General features: G+C 33.8%; 1 protein-coding gene across 5 annotated transcripts in view; it reads left to right on the top strand.

Moving 5' to 3' along the window:
* The window catches only part of LOC121314755 (septin-7), a 54,685-nt gene extending 32,476 nt beyond the window's left edge, over positions 1-22,209 (top strand). For 4 of the 5 annotated variants that reach the window (XM_041248397.1, XM_041248394.1, XM_041248398.1 and 1 more), the window contains exons 5-15: positions 1,571-1,671; positions 2,390-2,524; positions 4,023-4,140; positions 6,082-6,174; positions 6,637-6,733; positions 11,181-11,232; positions 12,261-12,386; positions 13,306-13,326; positions 17,805-17,940; positions 18,047-18,192; positions 21,185-22,209. In XM_041248397.1, the coding sequence (XP_041104331.1) occupies positions 1,571-1,671; positions 2,390-2,524; positions 4,023-4,140; positions 6,082-6,174; positions 6,637-6,733; positions 11,181-11,232; positions 12,261-12,386; positions 13,306-13,326; positions 17,805-17,940; positions 18,047-18,192; positions 21,185-21,224 (1,065 nt within the window). In that variant the 3' untranslated portion in view covers positions 21,225-22,209. The remainder of the gene's footprint in view (positions 1-1,570; positions 1,672-2,389; positions 2,525-4,022; positions 4,141-6,081; positions 6,175-6,636; positions 6,734-11,180; positions 11,233-12,260; positions 12,387-13,305; positions 13,327-17,804; positions 17,941-18,046; positions 18,193-21,184) is intronic. The other variant, XM_041248399.1, reaches the window with a different exon arrangement.
* Positions 22,210-23,611: the final 1,402 nt, after the last annotated feature.

Raw genomic sequence — 23,611 nt, 5'->3', positions numbered from 1 at the left:
ACATATCCGCCCTTACTCTGGTCCCACCAGAGTCAGATATGTGGCGGATTAATGTAACCAATTTTATAGATTATTTTTTTAATCATTCTGATTATGTGTATGTCACATGTTTATATGGTAATAGCGTTTTTAATCTGACTTTTGTACAGTTTGTTTTAACTAGATGACGATAAAGAGAAAAATGAGTTATGATCTGCAGTAAATACACTATTTAATTTTTAAACAATTATTATGTTATTATATGCTGTTATTTTTTAATGGCTTGGAAATCTGGTAATCCTAAACTACATGGACAGTGTGAGAAGCTGAAGCTCTGATAGAAATGTGGCCAGAGACCAAAATCCAAGCCAGACTGGACAAAACTCACAAAAATAATAAAATATATTCAGTATTTCCTCAAATTACTTTAATACCGACAGCAGTAAAACAGTGCAGAATTGTGTAACTACATACTGTACTATTCTCCTACTGCTGGCATTCAAAAAATGTATTAATTTAAAATAAATATATAATAACTTTAGTTCACATCCAAACAAAATCTGCCCCTTTTGTTCGCAGACAAGAGTGAACAGCAAGCAAATTGATACACTGTTTCCAACTAAATGAACTAGACAGAGTCCATTTGAAAAGGACCCAGTGTGAATGTAGCCCAAATGTGCTCAGTCTACTCTGAATCTTTGAATGGTGTTAGTTGGTTTTGGAATTATTTTTTTTTTTAGTATGTATATGTTTTCTTTCTGCTGTTTTATTTTTTATTTATTTTTGCTGAAAAGACTGAAGCTGTTTCTTTTGCGCGTAATGCAACTTCACATTGATGTGACAAATTGTTTGGTTGTTTACTAAACTCTGAGGATCCATGTAAAATATTAAATTTTGTAGTTTTATATTTGTGTTTGTGAAATTTTAAAGACATTTATTGTTAATAGCAAGGTTTTGTAGTAAATAAATACAATTCCTAGAAAAATACTTGCAGTAGCACTTCAAAACAACATTCAATAAATAACTAATAACTCAATTATAATACAAACCAGTTTCACCAGTTTAATTATAAGTTAAGTGTTTATGTATGTGGGATGCATTTTTACCCCATTCCACATTCTGTGTGTGAACCCAATTATTGCTGCTGATATTAGTAAACCAAATACTTGATTTTATACCAACAACAGCTACTTGCACATTTACCTTGTCAAACCAAATACAATATTTAAAAGATGTGTGTATGTATGTGTTTAAATATGTGAACGTGCTGCAGCACATGTTGGGGCCAACCACACATCCTGTACTGCAGCTTTGTTTTGCCTCAATTAATATGTTGAAATATGTCACAGATGCAAGACTAATCTTAGGTTTAGATAAATAATATATTTAATAAACATCTCTGGTTTCCTCTGTGTTCTGTATATTTTCAAACTTTCCGAACTAAATCATCTATAATAAATTTTACCTAAGATGACACCCTCTCTTTGTATGTTTTTTTAAAAGGTGATTTTATGTGGATGTGTTTGTTGTTGGTTTTTTTTTTTTTTTTTTTTTACAGTCATGACTGTTTGTTTATTTTTTAATTTTTCAGGTGGAACAGTCCAAAGTTTTCATAAAAGAAGGTGGGGTCCAGTTACTACTTACAATAGTAGATACACCTGGATTTGGAGATGCTGTGGACAACAGTAATTGGTAAGGATTGTCTTTTCTTTTTTAATCTAAGATGCACCTGGAAACAAGGTGTTATACCTCAGTGAGTCTTTTTACATTTAATTAACATAACCTTTAATGTAGTTAATAGATGGCAGAATCCTAGAAAACAGGTGGTGACTTATTTGCAGAATTATATAAACTGCATGCTAATTCTGTTGGTGAATGTAAGTTTGGTAGGGATGGAGTTAAATCTATCCCTGCCAACAATCACAGGTGTGGCCATTTCCTAATTAGGCTATTGAGTGCTAACTGGTTAATGGCCACATGTATATAAAGGAAGGAAAAATCCTTTGTTGCGTGGTATGTCTGGAGGAGGAAAGCCAGTGAAGGTGTTACTCAGACTGGCGTTTTGTTAATGTCTCTGTTATGTTTTTGTAACTCTTTATTTTGGCCCTCGTGTTTTATTTGTTCCTGTTTAATTTGTGTTAGTTAATAAACATGCACAATAGCACAATAGCACTTTTTAACCTTAAAATAAAACATTTTAGTATAATAACACTTTGAAAAACTGCCAATTTTGACCCCTTTCAAAGTTTAAATACAGATGTGTTTTTTTTTTTGTTTGTTTTGTTTTTTAGCTGTACAAATTATTACTTAATGTGCCTAATTTGTATCATCTGTTGGTGGTGCTGTAATTAAAGTGAAGGTGTTCTGTCCAGTTTGCCTGTTTAATTTCTTGTTTCTTACTTTTCTGCAGCTGGCAGCCTGTCATCGATCACATTGATAGTAAGTTTGAGGATTACCTGAATGCGGAGTCTCGTGTTAACAGACGTCAGATGCCAGATAACAGAGTGCATTGCTGTTTATACTTCATTGCACCTTCAGGTCATGGGTCAGTATGTTTGTGTCTGTTTCATATTGTAAATTTACTGTAGAGTAAACTTTTAAAAATGCCTTAAATTTGAAAGGTGCTTCAGCTCATTGAGTTCAGTTTTGCTGTTTTTTTTTTGTCTTGCACAATATTCGCACAAAAAAAAAACAACTTCATATTCATATCTAGAATATGATATAGCTTTTCCAGGCCACTTTTGCAACAACAGGTGAACAAAGATTCCTTTGTCCATACAGTAGTTAATATCTAGCAAAGGCTGACAGATACTTGCTGGTTCTGCTCTTACAAAAGTAATCCTTATTGTATTTGGAAGTTTTTTGTAATCCATTGCAACTGTCCATTGCAACAATAAAGCTGTTTGCAGTGGAAGGCTGTTTGTAGAAGGTAACAAAAATATCACATAGGGTTTGGCTGTGTAAATGAAAATGGTTTGAGTTTATTTTGTTTGCTGAGGGATTAAAAAAATATATCTGTCTATCAGTATCTGTTTTGTTATTATTCCCTCAGTGTGTTGGTTCTCTGTAATCATTAGAAATGGAAACAGTACTATTTCTTTGTAAAGCTTACCGTCATACAGAATGGGTGTAGTGCACAACATCTGCTTTTATTTGTTTTTGACATTAAGCATTTCACCTTAATCACTATTGCAAGAGATAGTGTTATTTTCAACACATGGCACGAGTAAAGAAGTGTCAAAAGAAGGGAAGAAGTAATCTGTTAGTTTAATGTAGCTGCAACCCAACTGTTTTTTTCATAACCATTTTTCTTGAGTAGTAAAGTAGGTTGCCACTGTTTTTATAAATGTCCTCAACCTTGATCTACTGTAAAACCTGCATTAATCATGAAACATTCCCAGAGCCTACTTTTTCATCTTTCATCAGAATATTTAGCTTGTTATTGATGTATATTGTATAATCTAAATTGTGTCTATAGCTATCCAGCCCTGCACCCCACCCCTAGTAGCATTAGTTAGGACCATCCAGTTGGCAGCATGTGTTATTTTTTTATTATTATTTATTTATTTGGTTATTTTTGTATTTCTGTGTGTATTGGGTAGTTTGCATGATCTACCACTGACCTGTAAGATTATACAGGTGGTTTAACAGGTAACTGACAGTTTACTGTTCTTCTTTCATTAGATCTGAACTCCAGGCTCTGTCTTAATAAACTGTGAGACATTTAAAGATTATAAGGCATATTTATGGTGGTGAACTGAAGAAAACACATTAAACTACACCCACAATTAATTATCAGTGACTGACTTGAGTGAGAAATTCATACTGTGGAGTTACTTGTCCAAAGAAATACCACACAGTAAAAAAAAAAAAAAAAGAAAAGAAAATCAATGGGACATGGGGTGTGTTTTGACTGATAGTTTTCATGAACTTCGGCACTTAATGCGTTGAAAAAAAAATGTTGGGAAGGAGGGACAATTGCCCATCCGGTTACTATAGTTCACTTACCAAAAAAATAAATAAACATTGCTTGTCTTTTGCAGGCTAAAACCCTTGGATATTGAATTCATGAAACGGTTACATGAAAAAGTTAATATTATCCCACTCATTGCCAAAGCTGATACACTCACACCAGAAGAATGCCAACAGTTTAAGAAGCAGGTGAGTGTGTGGAGTAGCATATGGTAAAACAACCAATATTCTTACCTCTTTCATACCTCTATTCTTTAACTTGCCTGTAAACTGGCTTTGTGTATAGTGATCATCTTAAAATGTGCATTACGTCTCAGAAATGTATGAGCAAGTTCTAATCTGCAATGTATAGCAGGTGTGGGGGGAGGGGAAGGGTCCGAATTCCTTGCATCACTTTCAGGCTGGAAGGGGAGGAATGTGTCAGCTGATTTGTTTATTTACAGTGTTTTAGCTTGTATGATATTGTCAGCTACTGGCTTTGCCACTGATGGAAAATGTAGGACGGTTTTTTATATGTGAAAAAAATGACCATGTTTATTACTACTTTTTTAATCTGTTTTACACCAACAATATTTAGTAAGGTAGCAAAAGAAGTCAAAAAAGAAGATGCCAGTAGTGATTTTCCTTTGTTCTGATAACTGCAAATGAATTGTTTCCATGTGCTTATTTAATTTACATTGAATATATACAATAGTTTGTTAATGCAGAGAAAGAGTGTTGGAAACCAGGACCAAGGGTAAACAGGAAAGGGAAAATATTTTAAACAGGGAGACAATGTCATTATATTTATTGTGACATGCTTTTGCATTATAAACAAGAGTGAGCGGTTTTGTTGTTGTTAACTGAGTGGCCTCTTAACTGAAGTCCTGCGCAGAGTCATCTAGATGACTGAGAATAGACACAGGGATTTCCTTTGAGGGGGTGGGGTTGGATTACAGATACTCTGCTTTATTATTGTTATTATTATTAGGGAAACAGTCATTTAAAAGATGAACTACAAAAAAATAAATCCACAATTTATTCTGCAGTTTTTACAACCAATACACAGCCTCTGAAACCAAAGTAACAAGTCACTCCATTATGTTCTTTGTTGTCTAATAACACTATGTAACACAATTTTTGTTCCTGGGTAGTAAGTGTTATTTCCTAATTGCTTATGCCTCAAAAATATAGAAAATGGCTATTATTCCCCACAAACTTTGCTTTTGTGACCAGGACAGTGATATTTTGAAATATCACTATTTCCAATGGGAAAACGGGCAAATGTGTGTCTTTTCGTTCACATAGTCAGAAAAAAACAACATATGAATCCCAAATTAACATGTATTTATACTAAAGTAATATAAAAATGACTACAAAGGATTTAGAAGTAGTTTTTTGAGATTTACGATTATACTGTATTTACATCATACTGTATGTATGTATACTGTATTTACTGTATAAAGACACACATTTGCCTGTTTTCCCATTGGAAATAGTGATATTTTGAAATATCACTGTCCTGGTCACAAAAGCAAAGTTTGTGGGGAATAATAGCCATTTTCTATACTTTTGAGGCATAAGCAATTAGGAAATAACACTTACTACCCAGGAACAAAAAAAAAAAAAAAAAATTTGTTACACAGTGTAATCACACTTCTCTCCTGTTTTGCTGTTATAGATATAGGTTATTATTATTATTATTATTATTATTATTATTATTATTATTATTATTATTATTATTTGTATTATTATTATTACCATTACCTTTTTTGGCTTTATCGATGCCCAAAAATCACCTAAAAGACAGTTTTAATGATAATGATAGGTGTACTGTATCTTGGAAAGGGAGCACCCTAGATTGTATAACAGTAGTATTCTTTGTTCTCTCTTTGTATACACCAAAAGAGCAGCACTCAAGAAAGGAGGTAAATGTTGGTGATTTGTGAGCGTTTTGTGCCTACAAGCCCCAAAGTTGATAAACTAGAAAGGGCTTGGATGGCTCTTCTCAAACTCCATATCTATCCGTCTGTCTGTCTGTCTGTCGTGTTTATTTCCAATAAAAAGATCTACAAGCAAATATCATTTTCAGGTTTTTTTTATTTGTTTGTTTTTTTTTCCCTTCCCCCAATGCCTCATTTTTATTTTCAGATAATGAAAGAGATCCAGGAACATAAAATCAGAATGTATGAGTTTCCAGAGATGGATGATGAAGAGGAAAACAAGTTAATTAAAAAGATCACGGTACTTTTTGCATTTTTTTAAATTTTTTATTCTTAATCGATGATCGAGGTTCCTATGGTGAAGGGCAGCAGACCAGGGAAAGTGAAAAACAGTATCGATTTAACATATATATAATTCACAACCATAATAGTTCTATACATTATTTAGGATGTAATTGGTAAATCAACATATACAGCCACAGGCACTGGCTCCACTGCTGTGTATAAATACATAATCATAAAATATAGGCTAATTAAGAGAGAAGACACAGCTTGAGTGTATTGGAGGTTGTTTGTCTATCAAATGTCAATCAAAAAAACATCCATGTCGATGTATATTAAAAACCGTTAAGTAAAATGCTTGCTGTGGTGTACAGAATAATGACCTATTTGGGACATGTGCCTTCCTGTAATGTTTTTAAAAGGAATCTCAAATTGATACATATATTAATGTTTATATGACTCAATTCACTTTTCTCTGTAGGATCGTTTACCATTGGCAGTAGTGGGCAGCAATACTGTCATAGAAGTCGTTGGCAAACGAGTCAGAGGAAGACAGTACCCATGGGGAGTTGCAGAAGGTAACCTAATGGAATTTATTTTCTAAATATTGTGCATTTCACGTGTCATTTTCTTGAAATAAGTCCAGAAGGATTGATGAAATAAATGGTATTTCCTTAATGCTTAATCTGTTTGTCATTCTGTATTGGTATATGAATAAGGTCACTGTCATGCTCATATTTATTATTATTATTATTATTATTATTATTGCACTTGCATGGTTTTAGATATCCAAAAATAATGATTCATTACTTAGTTCCCTTATCTGTAATAGTAATAGCCTATTTTGAACATTTTAGGTAAGTAATTTTGTTAGAATGAAGAAAAGATTCATTAGTCCATAAGGCAGAGATATATATTTTTCAGGATTTTAAATTTTATTAAATACAAGTTTTTGTGAAAAGGTTAAGGAAGCAACAGAAAAATATATTTCTGCACTGCTGTGTTTTTATACTGATGAATCAAATCATATTTACCATTATTGTAACATAACATGCCAGTAAAGTAAATATTTCAACAGTATGCCTCACCCCACCCAATACCATGTGTAGTTTTTAACAATAATACAATTCCCTATATGGATTTTAAAGAGGGAACATTTATAGATCAACTGACGTTATCATAACGTTTTAGCAGCTGTGTGCTTTGTCTCTCCATCAAACCAAATGTTGTCCCAAAAACATATATATACTTTAGTATGTGATATTAGAAACTACTGTATAAAAGTTAACTTTCAGTGCACTACATAGGACTGGGGTTACTTTTGTATTGACAATATCATGCCTTTAAATCAGAATATGTATTCAAACATTGTTATTAGGCATGAAAAAAAGCTGGTTTATTAAAACATAAACTAAATATTTCTTATCACCAGATAAAAAAATAAATAAATGTGGAACTTTTTTTTTTCTGTAGCAGTAATCCATTTTCTTTCTTTCTTTTTTCTTAAGTTTTAAAAAAAAAAAGCCCCTTCAAGTTTCAGAGTGCAGTATTGAACAGTTGTGTCCGCTGCCACCACAGGAAGTTACTTTTAAGTTGTGTCTGACAGGAAGCGAGGCTTGGCATGGATATAAAACCAGCTGCGCTGAAAGAGAAATTAGTTATGAAAAGAGAAATGGCTGGTCCCAAAAGCCTTGAATTCAAACACATTGAATTACACAAATATGAAGAAAGACTTGTGAAAAATTAGTTTTTATCTGTCTTGTATTCTAATTAGATTAATGGTCATTTATGCAACAGCATGGTTTGAGGGAGTACTCTGATTGGCTGATTGACGTTCTAGAAGAGGTTTATTTGTCGGTGAACCGTTAGCTGCCACCTCACCACACAAACATAACAAGATATCACTCCACACTACCATTTAATTATATAACATATAAAATGAGCTTAATCCAGAAGACATTTGCCAGAAAGATTTGCCAGTGCCAATATCATGCAGGCCAAAGCATGATTGTCGGCCTCTCGCTAAGCTAAATGACTGTGAGGTTGGGTGGAGTACAAAATGTCATCAACAGTGTGAATGTACTCTCTGAAAACAGGTACCTCGGTCCCCTTGTTGCTATGATGCAACAGTAGAGCCAGGTGACACAAAATCAAACAGAACTGTTGATACAGTTACTTGAGTCAAGATAAACTTAACAGAAAGCTTGTCAACATGTCTCCCGTTGAGGAGAACAGATTTTAGTGGGGGAGAATGTAACCCACCCTTAGTTTTTCATCAGAAAACAAATATAGTTATTATAATGACTGTTTCTTTCCAAAATGTTTATAAATAAAATGTTTAATTTACATGTACTGTACACACCCACAGATGTGCAGAGCAACATAATGGAAGGGCTTGATGAATCAGTTTAAAAATTGCATTTTAAAAAAATCAAAATTTAGTATGATTTTTACAATTTATTTTTTTTATTTATAATTAAGGTATATTAAGACTAGGCAATTGGAACCTTTAAACTCCTTTTAACTTTTACATATTAAATATCTAAAATTACCATTGAGTTAAGCTCTTGTGGTGGTTTCTTTACTGTAGACTCTTTTTTTGAAGAGAATCATTCTGCCAGTGCAGTTTCTGTAATTGCTTTCTTAGATACTTGCAATTTTAATGATTATGTATATTATTAATAAACCTACTTCTTCAGTGCATTTTTGATTGTCTTTATCAGAGCTTAACCGTTTTGATACTGAATGATGAAAATGGCAGTGAGGTAAATGGCAGTTTTGCAACACAGGATAGCATATGAGTTACTTTTTTTTTATGCAAGGTTATGCAAATCACATTCAGGTTATTGGCTAACTGCTTGTTCATAATCTTGCTGCTCCCTCTTGTGTTTAACTACTTTTATTTAACAGGGTTTTAGTGGTACATTTTAACTATGCTTTTCTCATGGTTTATTCTTTTCTGTAGAGATGCATGTGAAAATTTTGCTTTGGTGGTTTTGTGGGAAACATTGTTATTGGCTTGAGGCCAGACACCATGTGTCACACTTTTATATTGTCTTAGTAGTGTCATTAAGACATTTTCCTTCTAAGTAAAGCTTTTGTTTAAAAGCAGTTTTGGGTTGCCCGTTTTTAGTTCAAAAACAATACTGAAAGAGCATTGCTGATTTGTAGACCTATTTTTTCCAATTGAGTGGAAATGGTCTTAACAGATTTTTCCATGGATTAAAAAAATAGATGTTGTCACCATGAAATCAACTTATCCAGCCAAGATCTGTCTAAGAACCTTCTGTGGAGCAACAACTTTGGAAAGATCTTGTAATACTGTGCCTTGTTGTTCATTGTCTTTAAGGTTACTTACCACAGTGGACTACTGAAAACTCGTATTTAATACATTGAAAGATTATTTGCATGTGTGCAGTTCTTCAAATGCTGTGCTACAGCATACATAACATGGTTCCTAGTAATATTATATCAGGTTGTATAGAAATTGACCTTGCCTTCAAAAACCACTGGATTGTCAAGTTCCTTTCTCGATCTCCCATAATAAAAGTCTCTGTACTAGAAATGTTCCAATCTCAAGTTGTGCTCATTCTTTGTGAATTCGAATTCAGTTAATGTTTTAGTTGAATTTTAGCTTACTCAAGACACAAACATTAGGTCTCAGAACAACAAAAGTTGCCTGACCTGACGTATGAATCATTGTGTCAGCCCTAGTTGTACAAATAGAAATTGATTCTAACAGAGATTTAGATGAAGCCGGTTAAACTGGTAGTCCATTTAGAATAAAATGAATTGCAGTGAGACCCAAGTAGATTCCAATTGATTTCCCCATGCAAACTTTCAAGGAGATAGAAAAACACCTTGTACAAAAGCTATGCATTTCATAAACAAATTATACAAGTATGTATTTCTTTAATAAATGCATTGTAGAGCACCTTCCTGTTTTACTTGGCTTTCCACATATAAGGCAAAGTTAAGTTCAAGCTTTGTTTAACTGTCCAAAATAGCTACTCTAGCATTTTATTGCTGACAGACCTATTGCCCTTGTTTTAGACTACAGGGGTCTAATGTTATAATATAAACAGTTATTTCATATCACACTTATTTTAAGACGTATCTTGAGAACTGCTGAGTTATTTGATGAAACTTGGTATGGACATTTCTTAGAACAACAATAGAAAGAGGGGTTTGAGGGGCATCTGATTATGGACTAACGACATGTGTTTGTATGTTCATTTTAATTAAATCCAGGTAGCTTAGACATAATAACATTTAGGGCTCCAACGAAGGGTACATTTTGACTTTCGAAAGTTCGGAGCACATTACCGAAGGAATGTTCGAACCTTCGATGGCACTAATTTGCATAATTTACTGGTGATGTCACCATAGCTACTAGTTTTATATTTGATTGAAAATCCTATTTTACAGGTAATCCATATAAATGGAATACAAGAGTCGCATGTAGTTTATAAATACGTTATATAGTAGTCATGTTTTTATAATTTAAATAAATACATATAAACTGTATACAGTAAGCTAGCATTGCAGCAGAACCAACTGCAGCATACTTAGGCAAAACAAAGCTTTATTTTAGTCTCCATTCCAAGCAGGTTATCAGTCAGTCACATTTTACTACTAATAACAGTAGTCATAGTAGTAATAATAATAGGAATTTTTAAATATACCCTGCTCCATACACGGCCAAGGCCATATAGAGTTGCTGCGTATAACAATTTGATAGTGGATTTTAATACAACGTATACAAATCAAAAGATTGAATGTTGCATGTGAGTGACATTTCAATGTGTGATTTTATAGTATTCCCACATTGTCAATCAGTTTCAGAGAAGAAGAAAAGAAAAAAAACAGCGTGCGTGAATGCCGCCTGACAAACCTATCAAGGTTTAAAACTGCCTTTGAATTCCTGGCTAGCGAACAAACCTTTGAACACAGCCCTAATAAAATTAATGGTGCTCACCCTAGTGCAAAGGATTGAAAAAATAATTATTTATTTTTACTTTGCAGTTGAAAACAGTGAGCACTGTGACTTCACAATTCTACGAAACATGCTGATCAGGTAAGAAAAAAATACATAATTTTACATTGACTCTGCACTGTAATTGTCTGCTTGGACTTGGGTGCTGTGCTAGCTGATCAGTGTTGCTGGTCAGTTTTAAAAAATGATCATTGACTCACGTCTGGACTGTTTCAGCTTTTGATCCAATCTTCTTGTACCTTGCAGGAGTTTGGGATGTGGTGGAAGTGCTTTTTTTAAAAAAATTAATACATCTTTCTAGAGAGAAGTCAATTATACAATTGTGAATAAACTATTGATGGTTTTGGTTTTGTGATGGTATTCAAAATTTGATATATATGTGAGGTGCCTGTCCTTCTAAATGCTTATGAAAGTTATTCTTTTATGTTTTTAGATATATTTGCCAGACTGCTAACCAAATTTCAGGGAAAACACTTGGGGTGGACATTTAGCAAGTTGTAATGGGTAACAGAATTTAGTTTGTGGGTTTTGACCTCATTACAATAATTTTTTCCACATTCTGTAAATATGCCATAGTAACCTACTTTTTCATAGTACTGTACTGACATTGTCCTTCCTATTAAAGGCTATAAATGGTTGTCTGGTTTTCATGAAAACTGTGCACATCCATTTCTTAAAATGGAATGTGCATACTGTGGATGTAAGACATGGTGATCTTTTTTCATGAATTTGTGACTCAAATTTTGTATTGACACCTCTGGTAGAATATATGTTTGTTACTGACATACTTGTTTGCACTGCCATTTAAGATTGAGTCATGCCATAGGCCAAATAAAAAAACTGTATAGGATGAAGTCATAGAGACAACAAAGAACCCACATTATTGGGTTGCTCATTGTGGTTTAACAAATAAATCGCTGGCATACCATAGTCTTTTCTGCATTCTCTAAGGGGGGCTAGTTTTGATGACAAATCTACTTGGTGTGGATTCAAAAACTATATTTATTCCATAATTTAACCCTATTACAATATTTCTATTGAGGTGATCATGATCGCACTTGATCCAAACCCTTGCTTATCAGTGGAAAAATGCTGTGTCTGACCCACAGAACCCACATGCAGGATCTAAAAGATGTTACCAACAACGTTCACTATGAGAACTATAGGAGCAGGAAGCTGGCAGCTGTGACATACAATGGTGTGGATAACAACAGAAACAAAGGCCAGCTCACTAAGTAAGTTTGTATTCCACATGTGTTCTTTTTAATTGGGTTTGAAATGCCAGTATACTTTTTTTTTTTTTTTTTTTTTTTTTTTTTTTAAAAGTACATACATATGCTACGGATGCTGTGCGTGATGCAGCCAGTTTTTAGGACTGAAAAATTCTGCTTGTGAATTTTACACACTTTGTTTTTCTTGTAGGTAAAAAAAAAAAAATTACACCAGACACAATAAGATACAATAGTTTTCATAACCTTTGGATACAGTGATTTTAAAAAATGCTGGCTATATTTTAGATTTTCAACAATAATATTCTTGCAATAAGATGGGACCTTTTTAACATAATATATTTATTTTGTAACATTAAGTGGCCATTGGTTACATCTACTGACATCAATAAATCAGTGTTTTGAAAACTACACTGCAGACAAGATAATATTTTGCAGCTATTTTTGTATTTTCTTAAATTAATTTTACATTGTATTTGTCTGCCACTCATACATTTAATTCATATTTCAATAAGTCCTTGTGTGTTCAGACTTTAACTGAACTGTTGAGAAAAGTCCATGAAATACAGGTATGTTAGATCAGTATTGGAGTGGTAGTGGCCTGCTGCCTAATAGCCTGTCAGGCATGTTCATAAACATGAAAGCTTTAACACCGCCCCTGCTCTGCAAATCACTAAACTAATTGAAGTGAGCTAACCCTCCACAATGGAGCGCGGAGTCACTACTAATCTGCTGCGTGGCCACACAAAAGTGGATTTTAATTCCATTAATAGGTTTTGAAGCCCTTTGTTTGTATTGTATTTAGAACTGAATTTAATGCTAGTCATTTATTTATCAAAATCTTTCCATTTTAGTTTTTTAATGTTTTCTTATTAGTGCATGGTTTCTTTTCAGCATGCTAAGTTTGTGTGTTTTTGTTTTTTAGATATGACACAGTTGAAGGCATGTAAGTGGTCATTTTTAAGTTTTTCCAAAACTTGAGAGAGGATTTTATCCTTCAAGTTTACGTATCAAGTATCCATGCAGGTGGTTTGCTTGTTTTTACCTATGCTGTTGGAACTTTTTTCTGTGCTGTCCTGTTTCTTTTCTCAAGTATCAGCATTTAAAAGTAGCCAATGCATCCATCTACCTGTAGTGCTGTGGCAAAAATAATGTTCATGTTTTCACAATCCAATTTGATTATTTAAAAATAAACCCTGTACCACACCAGATCTGACAAAACAAACTATATATACACACACATACATACATACATACACACACACACAGTAGAGTGTATTGTATTTATTTATAACTGCAAAACATGAACCATGGGATGCCTGATTTTCATATTTTGATATTAAAACTGTAAATGCTCAATTATTTTTGTTAGGTTAGATGTCCTTGCCCTCAGCTAGTGATGTCCATTAGTATATTTAAAAATAACTGGTGGCAGGCAGGCTTTCTTTGTATTTTATAACCCTTGTTACTACCTCATTTGCGCAAATTACTACAAAGTATTGCAGTGCTGTAGCATATTAAAATAAGCAGTCTTGAAACAGAGGTGACTTTTATAATAACAAACTGACATAAGCACAAAACTGAGCAGAAACAAACACATCAGTAAGTGGTAGCTTGGCCTTTTGCATCTTGCAACCGTTGCCTTTAAGCAAGCCCTTATACAGTGGTCAGAAGCTCCTGACCAAACTTCAGTAATTTTGTGCACACACCTACTAATACCTCTGCCAATCTGCCTTTCACTTCGCCCAAAGCCAGAATGCCCAAATACGCAACCTCATGTAAAATGTGAAATGGCACGCACACCTACTCTGCGCGGCAGTTTTTATACGCCTTCTGAGCTCCACAGTGCAGACTGATATTGGTACCACAGGTGTGGAAGTGTATTGTGGTTATTTTGGAGAGTATTCATTTTCATATGGCAAGGCACTGAATATGGAAAGTAGTGAATTAGTACTTTTACAGTACATTTACACGCTACAGAAGATGAGCAAAAGAAAGGTGTATTGGTCATGTAAATTCAAGGTTAAAATACATTGACAATATATTGACTTAATTTTAGGATCTGTGCCAAATGCCCCAAGTTAGTACAAATCTTCAATTCCAGCCCACAAACCCCCCCCCCAAAAATAGTTTTTTTGCATTCACTGCTCCAGGAGGGAGGGGTAAATTAAAAGTAAATGCCGCTTTTTCAGAGTAATTACCTGTAAGAAATTTTGAAGTGGTTGGTTATCAATTAAATGCAATAAAGCATGTTAATTACACAAAACAAAGCAATCCCTTGAATGCCCTTGTTGACACAATTATTGAGTATCATTAAATACATTCTAACAGTGATTTGTTTAATACCTGCTGACCAATATTTCTTAAAGGTAATTACTCAGGAAAATTACAAGTATCCTCATAACCCTAATATTAACCAGTGCTAATGACCATTTTAACACTGAACTAATGCTGTAACTGTCCCTTGGACACCATTGTAACTGATTTGTGAAAGCCAATGGTTTTTTCTTCCTTGGGATATCACTTTAACACTAGGTACTCTACACTGGGATGTACAGCACCCGGAGCACATTATATACTTAAGATCGCTGTCTATTCAAAAACAAGGGCTTTTATATGTTATATATTATAGATAGTACTTTATCTCCATGTACTCATTCACTCTTTTATAAAAATCTACCAGCCACTAAAAAAAATTTTAGGCCACGCTACATAATACTGTAAGCTGCTCCTTCGTTACAATTTGGCTTGTAATATTCAATGTCTAATGTTTTAACTAACCAAACTCATGTGGTTTTTGCTTTTCATATTCTGCTTTATAAATGTATAGGGTCAAAAATAAAAAAAGTTAATGGTTTCCAGGTCCAATGAAAAGAAAAGAGGGGGGGGGTATAGTAGATAAGAAAAACATTTTATTTTGGAAATGTATTTGTGGTGTTTTAATGCATACAGCCTTCAGAATGGGTTCATGTATTTAGTTACTGAGGTAGTGTTTTTACTGGCATATATATATAAACTAAAAACATATGTACACCACAATGCTTGTAATTAGAGATGCTAACCAATAAAACAATTTATATATTAAGCAAAGTCTCAATAAAGATCTGGGTGTTGGCAAAGGCTTGTAGCTTGATGGTAGACCTTGTAGAGACGTCTTGGTTGCACACTCATCATATAATTTATAAGAACATGACCATTACAAACTACTTATTAAAACTTATTTCATTGTTTAAACAAAAACAGCATACAAGCAGATGGCCATACACCACACAACACGTTTCGACACTCGTCTGCTATCAAGCTACAAGCCTTTGTCAACATTTGGATCTTTAGTGGGACTTTGCTATATGTGTGCATCTGTCTCCATCAGGTGTTGCAGCGATTGTCTATTTTAAAAAAACTGTTTTATCAGATATAATATACACCAGTCAATCCAATAATTAAACCATTAATTGGGTAATGGCCATAGACATTATTTAAAATTACAGATGTCAATTTTCACCATAGCATTCATTAATTGAAAATGGTTTAAGAATTGATTGTTAATCCATGCATAGTGTAATTATACAATAATTGAACTCAAACACTAATATATTAAAACACTTTATATACAGCCATATATTCTGCTATACATTACAGATCATGTTATTTAAAATAAAGATTAAGTATCTAATTTAAAACATTTAAGATTTTTAGATATGATTGGTGTCATTGGTGTGCTTGTCAGAAAATGAAAGTATTGTATTCAAGATTTGAAAATGTATGCGTACAAATGATACTCATTTTTTCACAAGCAAACCCGCAACCGAGCTGTTACCATATGATCGCAGCAACGCTAAAAGGTTAACTGATTTATACAAATTCTAATAGTAAACATTATTAAAACAATAATCATCATAAAAATAATAGCAATCCTTCATAGAGCTTTGTCGCGTGTGTAGCCTCTCTCTGTCTCGATAGATGAAGGCTATATTTGCATCCTGAGTCATTCGAAAAAGGCAATACCACAGTAGTGACATAAAAATGGTATATTGGTAGAGAACATTATACTTAACGTTTAATCCATATCTGACTCCTGTGCACCCCAAAATGTTGCGTTTTCAATAACTCGAGCACCCACAATTTGTGATTTTACGCATTTAGCAAATCTGTCTCTGAAGATTTACAGTCATCCTCCACCCACGGGAGCACCAAACAAGCGAGCTGACAGCGACAAGAAAAAAAAATAAAAAAAAGCATACCCCATTGAAACACATTTTCCTTAAATACTTTATTCCGTTCATTATCTACCCAGTTTAATTCACCGTTCCTGAATTATAAAAAATAAAATTATATTTTGGATTATTTAATATTTAACTTTAATTTACATTATTAAGTGCACTTGCAATTGAACCTTTATCTGTTTTATTGTCTTTTTTTATTAGATACAAATATCCATGTATTATAAACTAGTAAGACCTGACGGTCTCATAGTTTATAACGTCACATACACTAGATGGAATTATGTATCAGTAACTAACTGAAGCCCGTTTATTATTGTATATAGTGCTATAAAGAGAAATGTAATCTACAGGTTTTTTTTGTTTGTTTTTTTATTACAGTTTTGTAATGGACGCCTGCATGTCTGATAACATAGTCAGTTTAATAATAACAACAGTTCTTTCTCAGCCCAATCTGCACACAGAGCCTTCATAGGACTGAAGTTCAAAAGCAGCAGAGTATAAGAGCGGAACCTAAATCTTTAAGGAAGGGCAAAAACTTAAATGTTTAGGGTTGGGATACTGGAAACCAAATAGTTTTTATCTTTGGCCCAGTGACTCATGCCTGCAAAGTAGCTAAGACTGTTTGGTAGGATATGTGCTGAATACTTAAATAAAGCAAGCATGTACAATACTAATCCAATATAACTGGCAGTGCAACTCTCTGGCTAGCTGGGACGTCCATGACGAGTTATAACTGAGCCACTGAATAATATATTTCTCTTTCCCTTCTTCAAGCTTACTTAAAAGCTATGGTATGATTTTTGCCTCTTTCAAATGTTTAACTTGGAATGATATGCTACCCAGGAGACATTGGTATTGGTAATGCTACAGTGCTTGTGGGTTTATTTCACATGGTACAGTATATGTAATTTAATGATCCACTTACTTGAAAAGGTTAATAAATTGGGTGTGAGAATCGGGTGTCTTAAAAAAACATTCCCAAAGAGATTTCTGAAATTTAACTGGTCATCCTATTAAATAGACACAATGTTTGTTCAACAAATGTACTTTCTACAGTTACCTATTTGAAAGATTAAAATCGTGTTATTGCCAGCTTCTTTTCCTTCAGGGTAGTGCTGATGTACACGCGCAGTGTTAAGCAAGGCCTGTGTCTGGCACTGTTGATCTTTCTTATTTGTATTTTATTATTGGATATCTGCAGAAGCCCACTGGCTCAGATGGAGGAGGAGAGGCAAGAACACGTGGCTAAGATGAATAAGATGGAGATGGAAATGGAGCAGGTCTTCGATATGAAAGTCAAGGAGAAGATTCAGAAACTGAAAGACTCTGAGGCAGAGGTACAGATTTACAAAAAGAACATTGTTAGTAACATGTGGCTTTTAGATTACTTCTAATATTTATACAAGCAACTCATTGTGTATCTACCCACCCCTCCCTCCGCAGCTTCAGCGACGCCATGAGCAGATGAAGAAGAACTTGGAAGCCCAGCACAAAGAATTGGAGGAGAAGCGCCGCCAGTACGAGGACGAGAAAATGAACTGGGAGGCACAACAGCGCATATTGGAGCAGCAGAAGCTAGATTCTTCCAGGTAAACGCTATTACCGTTTTCACACACAATATCCTTTTCACAAAGCTATAATTCTATATTCACATTACCGTACGTACGTACATACATACACACACACACACGCTACTGTGCAAAAGTCTTAGACACATTCAGGAGTTAAAAATATATATATATATATATATATATATATATATATATATATATATATATATATATATATATATATATATATATATATATATATATCTCGATGTTATGAGCATCAACAATTTACTCAAAGCCTCCACTAGTGTTTTCCACTATTTTATAACAACTGTGACTGTTAATACATCTTAGTTTGGGTGAGAAGAAACCAAGCTTGTCATTTAGCAATCTTTAATTCACATTGATCAGAATCTTCAAAAATATACATGAGCAGCTAATATGAAGTGTTGTAGTAGCTAATCCATCACATTTACCCAATGGTTCTCAACAGGGGCGTGAAGCAATCCAAAGGGGTACACATTTTTTTTATTTATTTTTTAAATGTATACATGACGTTCTGTAGATGGCAATCAAGACATCTGTAGTATCATAGGTATTCGTATGTTAGTATTACCCCCCCCCCCCCCCCCCCCCCCCCCACCCCCCCCCCAAACCATAAAAGCTTTTGAGTAAGTCGAGAAGCCATTTAAACCCCAAAACACAATCCAGAAGTTGGAGGGGTTGACTAATACACAAGCAAAAACCCCCTTAAGTTGGGAAACCTTTAATGTCTGCAAAAGTTATGGCGGGTGTGTGGTTACTGCAATGCCTGTCTCTACCCATTGGGGTTTAGGACCCAGGGGAGCCCCCCCGCTGCCGCTCTACACTCCCGATTTTGTAGTTTAAAAAGTTGACAGGTATGTAATAATAATGTTACCTTTTCAGTTGTGCGACCCTGCAGCATAGTGCTTCTGTGAGACAGCAGCACATCAGTTGTTCTGGGCAAATCCTTGTTGCCCTCGTTGCCAGAGCCAATGCTTCTAATTTCTCACAATATAAAACACAAACATCTCAAGACTTGGCAAACGATTCTGTGACATTGTCTATATATGAAAAAAAAATAATTCCAGGTTTGTTTTTATCCAGAGCTGTCACGTAAAAGTCGCAGTTGTGCAGCCAGACCACACCACTTCCCACATTCCATTGAAATACATACTTCCATGTGGGCTAAGAAGGAACTGGGGGTGGGGCTTGTATACAAAAATAATACTATTGTAGACTATACAACAAAAAAAAAAATCTACTGTTCTAGGTAGAAGTGCTTATAAAATTGTTGTTTTTGCAAATCTGCTCAAACACCATAAGGATATCTAACACATATATTTAGGAAAACTAACACCTGAAGTGCACTCTAACAACAGTTTCAATTTCAGGAGTTACTTTGTTTTCTGTTTCATTAAACTTACCATCTGTTTCAATAACAAATTAAAAAAAAAATTATCAAAAATTAGACCTGAATCTCGCCGTTACAATGTAATGTAGCAATGCCAGAATTTTTGTTGTAGACACTATAAGTCCTAATCTATTAAACTTGAATTTTAACAGTGATGTCATTATATAATAATAAAGTTTTGTCTAATACATTCAGCAATACAATGAGCTTAAGCGGGTTGACAAGATGGAGAGAGTTTAGCCGCATGAGTTATAAGCACATCATAATCAATGTGTAGTTCAGAGGGTTGCAGCTCGAGTTTTTTGGGTAACTACTCGATTTGATATTCATGTGACTGGCCAGCTGCGAGGGTCCTTCCAAACCTCAGCCCTATGAACTCGACACAACCCTCACTCTACTACCAGTGTCAATAATGCACTGTCTGAAATAAACTTGAAGTATCCCACTTACTTCAAATACACAAGTCAAATGATTCTAAATACACCAGAACGGATTCTGGTTTTTGGGTTTTATTTCTGAGCGCTTTGCCTGCCTTTTAATGTTGTAATTAGTGCATTAAACCTTCTCAGTTTCTTAAGTTAGTCATGGTAAACTGATAATGACAAAATAAATAACTATTTTTCTACCTATACATTCCTAAAAACATAGCTATGATCTCTTTATCCTCGTTGCTTGGAGGTTGTCGCTACAACACTAACTTTCATAAAACAAAGACCATCCTTGCTAAACTGGTCAAAAAAAAAAAAAAAAAAAAAAAAGATTGATTAATCACGATTAATGTTTAATGCATTTGCATTAAAGAGCACTACTAAAATGCAGAGCAATTCATTTATTTGTCCACGCTTTCGTTCTGCACGTTATTTGTGGAGTAGAAAGAAGTCTGGTTTAATCGGCTCGTTTCACTTTTAATATAAAAATAAAACACTAAAGGCAGGTACATTTATGTGCGGGGCTGTAAAAAAAAATATATATATATATATTATATATATATATATATATTATATAGTATATATATATTCTATAAAAAATATACCAATATTAAATTGTCGTAAATGTAGTTCTGTTGGGTCTCTCTTAGATTTCAGTAGATCCCAGTGATGGGAACCACTGAAGTGCTGTGCTCTTTTATTTATTTTTTAATGATTCAGTCTTTGTTTGGCGTAGTTTTTACTAGCACATTCATGTATACACTAGGAACACAACCATAAACACCAGAACAAGAAGCATTGAAGTAAGACAATACCTGTGTGCAATGCAGATACTACGTCACTATACTTTCATTGCACTGTACTTCAAACGCACACTACTTTGGGATGTATTTAGTTTTTTTGGGGGTTTTTCACTCCTCAACTAATTGTAATTCAGTATCAAAACTAACTCTTGAAGGTAGAATTGGTTCATTTGGGAGGGAGAACTCACGCCCCATTTTCCCTTTTATTTTATTTGATTTCTATTTTATGTAGATCATACTTTCTGGCTTTTTTTGTATTTTGTGATTCTTGTGACGCAGAAGCTTAGTGCTCCACATGCAGAGCAAACATGCTTAATAATAATAATAATAATAATAATAATATTTCTTTCTTTCTTTTAATGTAGGACCTTGGAAAAGAACAAAAAGAAGGGGAAGATCTTCTAAAGTATTTAAGGACCACAGATCTATGATGTACTAGTTGCCAATTTGCCATCCTGGACATCAGTGTTTATTTTGGTTTCTTTAGCCAACCAATGTAACCGTTCTATCGAATGTTGGATGCATCAGCATGCCAAACAGCCAGTTCAGTACTGTCTAATATGAACAGTATTTTGTTTTGGTAGTATATTGATAAAATGTATCGTCTTTGGATGAAGAGCTGAATTCTAAGTTTGTTTTTTTTCTTTTCTCTTTTTTTAAACTGATGTCTAACCTTTTTATGCAAATGAGATGTTTTACTGTTGTACAATCTTGTCCTGGTGGTTGATTGTTTACAGAAAAAATACTTCTTCCATTGTCAAACTTCAGAAGGTGTTTTTGAAAAAACTGCCATGTTTTCTTGCATCTATGCTTTGGTAAATATAACACATAAACCTCATACAGTATAGCATAGAGTAAATATAGCCTCATCCAACAAGACCTATGAAGAAGATATATTTCACTTACCTTTAAGATAAATATATGTAAGTTAAAGGCTACCTATGTAAGTTAGAGGAACCTCTGACTTGTTTGTGTTCATATAACATATTTCTTTTTTTTTTTTTTCTAATTTGTATTCCTTTTCCATCTAGTAATTAAACTAATCTAGCCAATGTATTACTACTTCATTTAATGTGACATTTTACAATTGCCCTCCATATATTGGCTCTGCTAAAATATATTGTTTTGTATGTTAAGAAATTATGGGAATTCTACTTTTTGCATTTTTTTTTTTTTTTACCTGTAAAAATCACTGCTTTATGCAGTAATAAGGTTATTAATTGACATCTGCACATTTGTGTGCATATGAATGTGCATCTCATTACATGCATTGGGTACCGCGTCTTCTAAAAGTGTGACATTTTCACATTTAACTATATTCTTGTACTGCTTCACCTCTATTTTTTCGTTTGTATTGTACAAAGTCACATAATAAACAAAGTTGTGATGATGTAAATGGATGGTATCTTTCTTTATATATAGTTCATCTTCTACTTTCATGTGAAAAATAAAAGCTTCATTCATAGTTAATGTGTGGACATTCTAAAAAGTGACCACAGTCCCTGAAATGTACATTTAAATACTGACTTTAACTGATGCACTTTGCTCAAGAATATAGTCCTGAGCTGTAAACTGTCATTTGGCAGGAGTCCATCCACTTTATTTCCACATAAAGAAAGTTTTTTTTGGCTGTTGTTGTTGTTATTATTATTTTGGCTTGCTTTTATATAAACACTTATTAGAAAGTCAATTGATATGAAGCAATGGCATCGCACAACTGTAACAGAAAGATTGTTATTTTATACAAGGAGTCATAAAACAACAGCGGCAGTTAGCAGCTGAAGAAACTTCAATCACCCACTGCTGGAGGCAGTTCCATGTTGTGTTCTGCAATAGTAAGTTTTTCCTGTATTTATAAAGGATGTTAATTATAATGTATAGTGGTCTGGAACCAAGCTATAAGTCTCATTATATATATATATATATATATATATATATATATATATATATATAAGATATACACACACACACACACACAAAACTAGTACTCAATTACACAAAATGACTACAAAAGATTTAGAAGTGAGCAGTTTTTCGAGATTTACGATTATACTGTATCTACACTATAATCGTAAATCTCGAAAAACTACTCACTTCTAGGTCTTTTGTAGTCATTTTTGTATTACTTTAGTATAAATACATGTTAATTTGGATTCATATGTTGTTTTTTTCTGACTTCATGTGAACGAAAAGACACACATTTGCCTGTTTTCCCATTGGAAATAGTGATATTTTGAAATATCACTGTCCTGGTCACAAAAGCAAAGTTTGTGGGGAATATGAGCCATGTTCTATACTTTTGAGGCATAAGCAATTAAGAAATAACACTTACTACCCAGGAACAAAAAATAAATAAATAAAATTGTTACACGGTGTAATCTGTGCCTATAGAAAGTCTACATGCCCTTGAACTTTTTTCACATTTTGTTGTGTCAGCCTCAGAGTTTCATGCATTTAAATTATGTTTTTTTCCCACCTACCTACACACCATACTCCACACTAAGGGGAAAAAATTACATATTAAAAATTCAAAACTGAAAAATCATAATTGAATAAGTCTCCACCCCCTGAGTTAATACTTGGTGGAAGCACCTTTGGCAGCAGTTACAGCTGTGAGTCTGTTGGGATAGGTCTCTACCAGCTTTGCACACCTAGATTTGTCCCTATTTGACCATTCTTCTTTAAAAAACTATTCAAACTCTGTCAAGTTCCTTGGGGAGCGATGATGGACAGCAATCTTCAAGTAATGCCATAAATTTTCGATTGGATTCAGGTCGGGGCTCTGACTGGGC

Source organism: Polyodon spathula, chromosome 4 (assembly GCF_017654505.1).
Source record: "Polyodon spathula isolate WHYD16114869_AA chromosome 4, ASM1765450v1, whole genome shotgun sequence".
Taxonomy (NCBI): domain Eukaryota; kingdom Metazoa; phylum Chordata; class Actinopteri; order Acipenseriformes; family Polyodontidae; genus Polyodon; species Polyodon spathula.
This window is presented reverse-complemented; position numbering and strand designations above follow the sequence as displayed.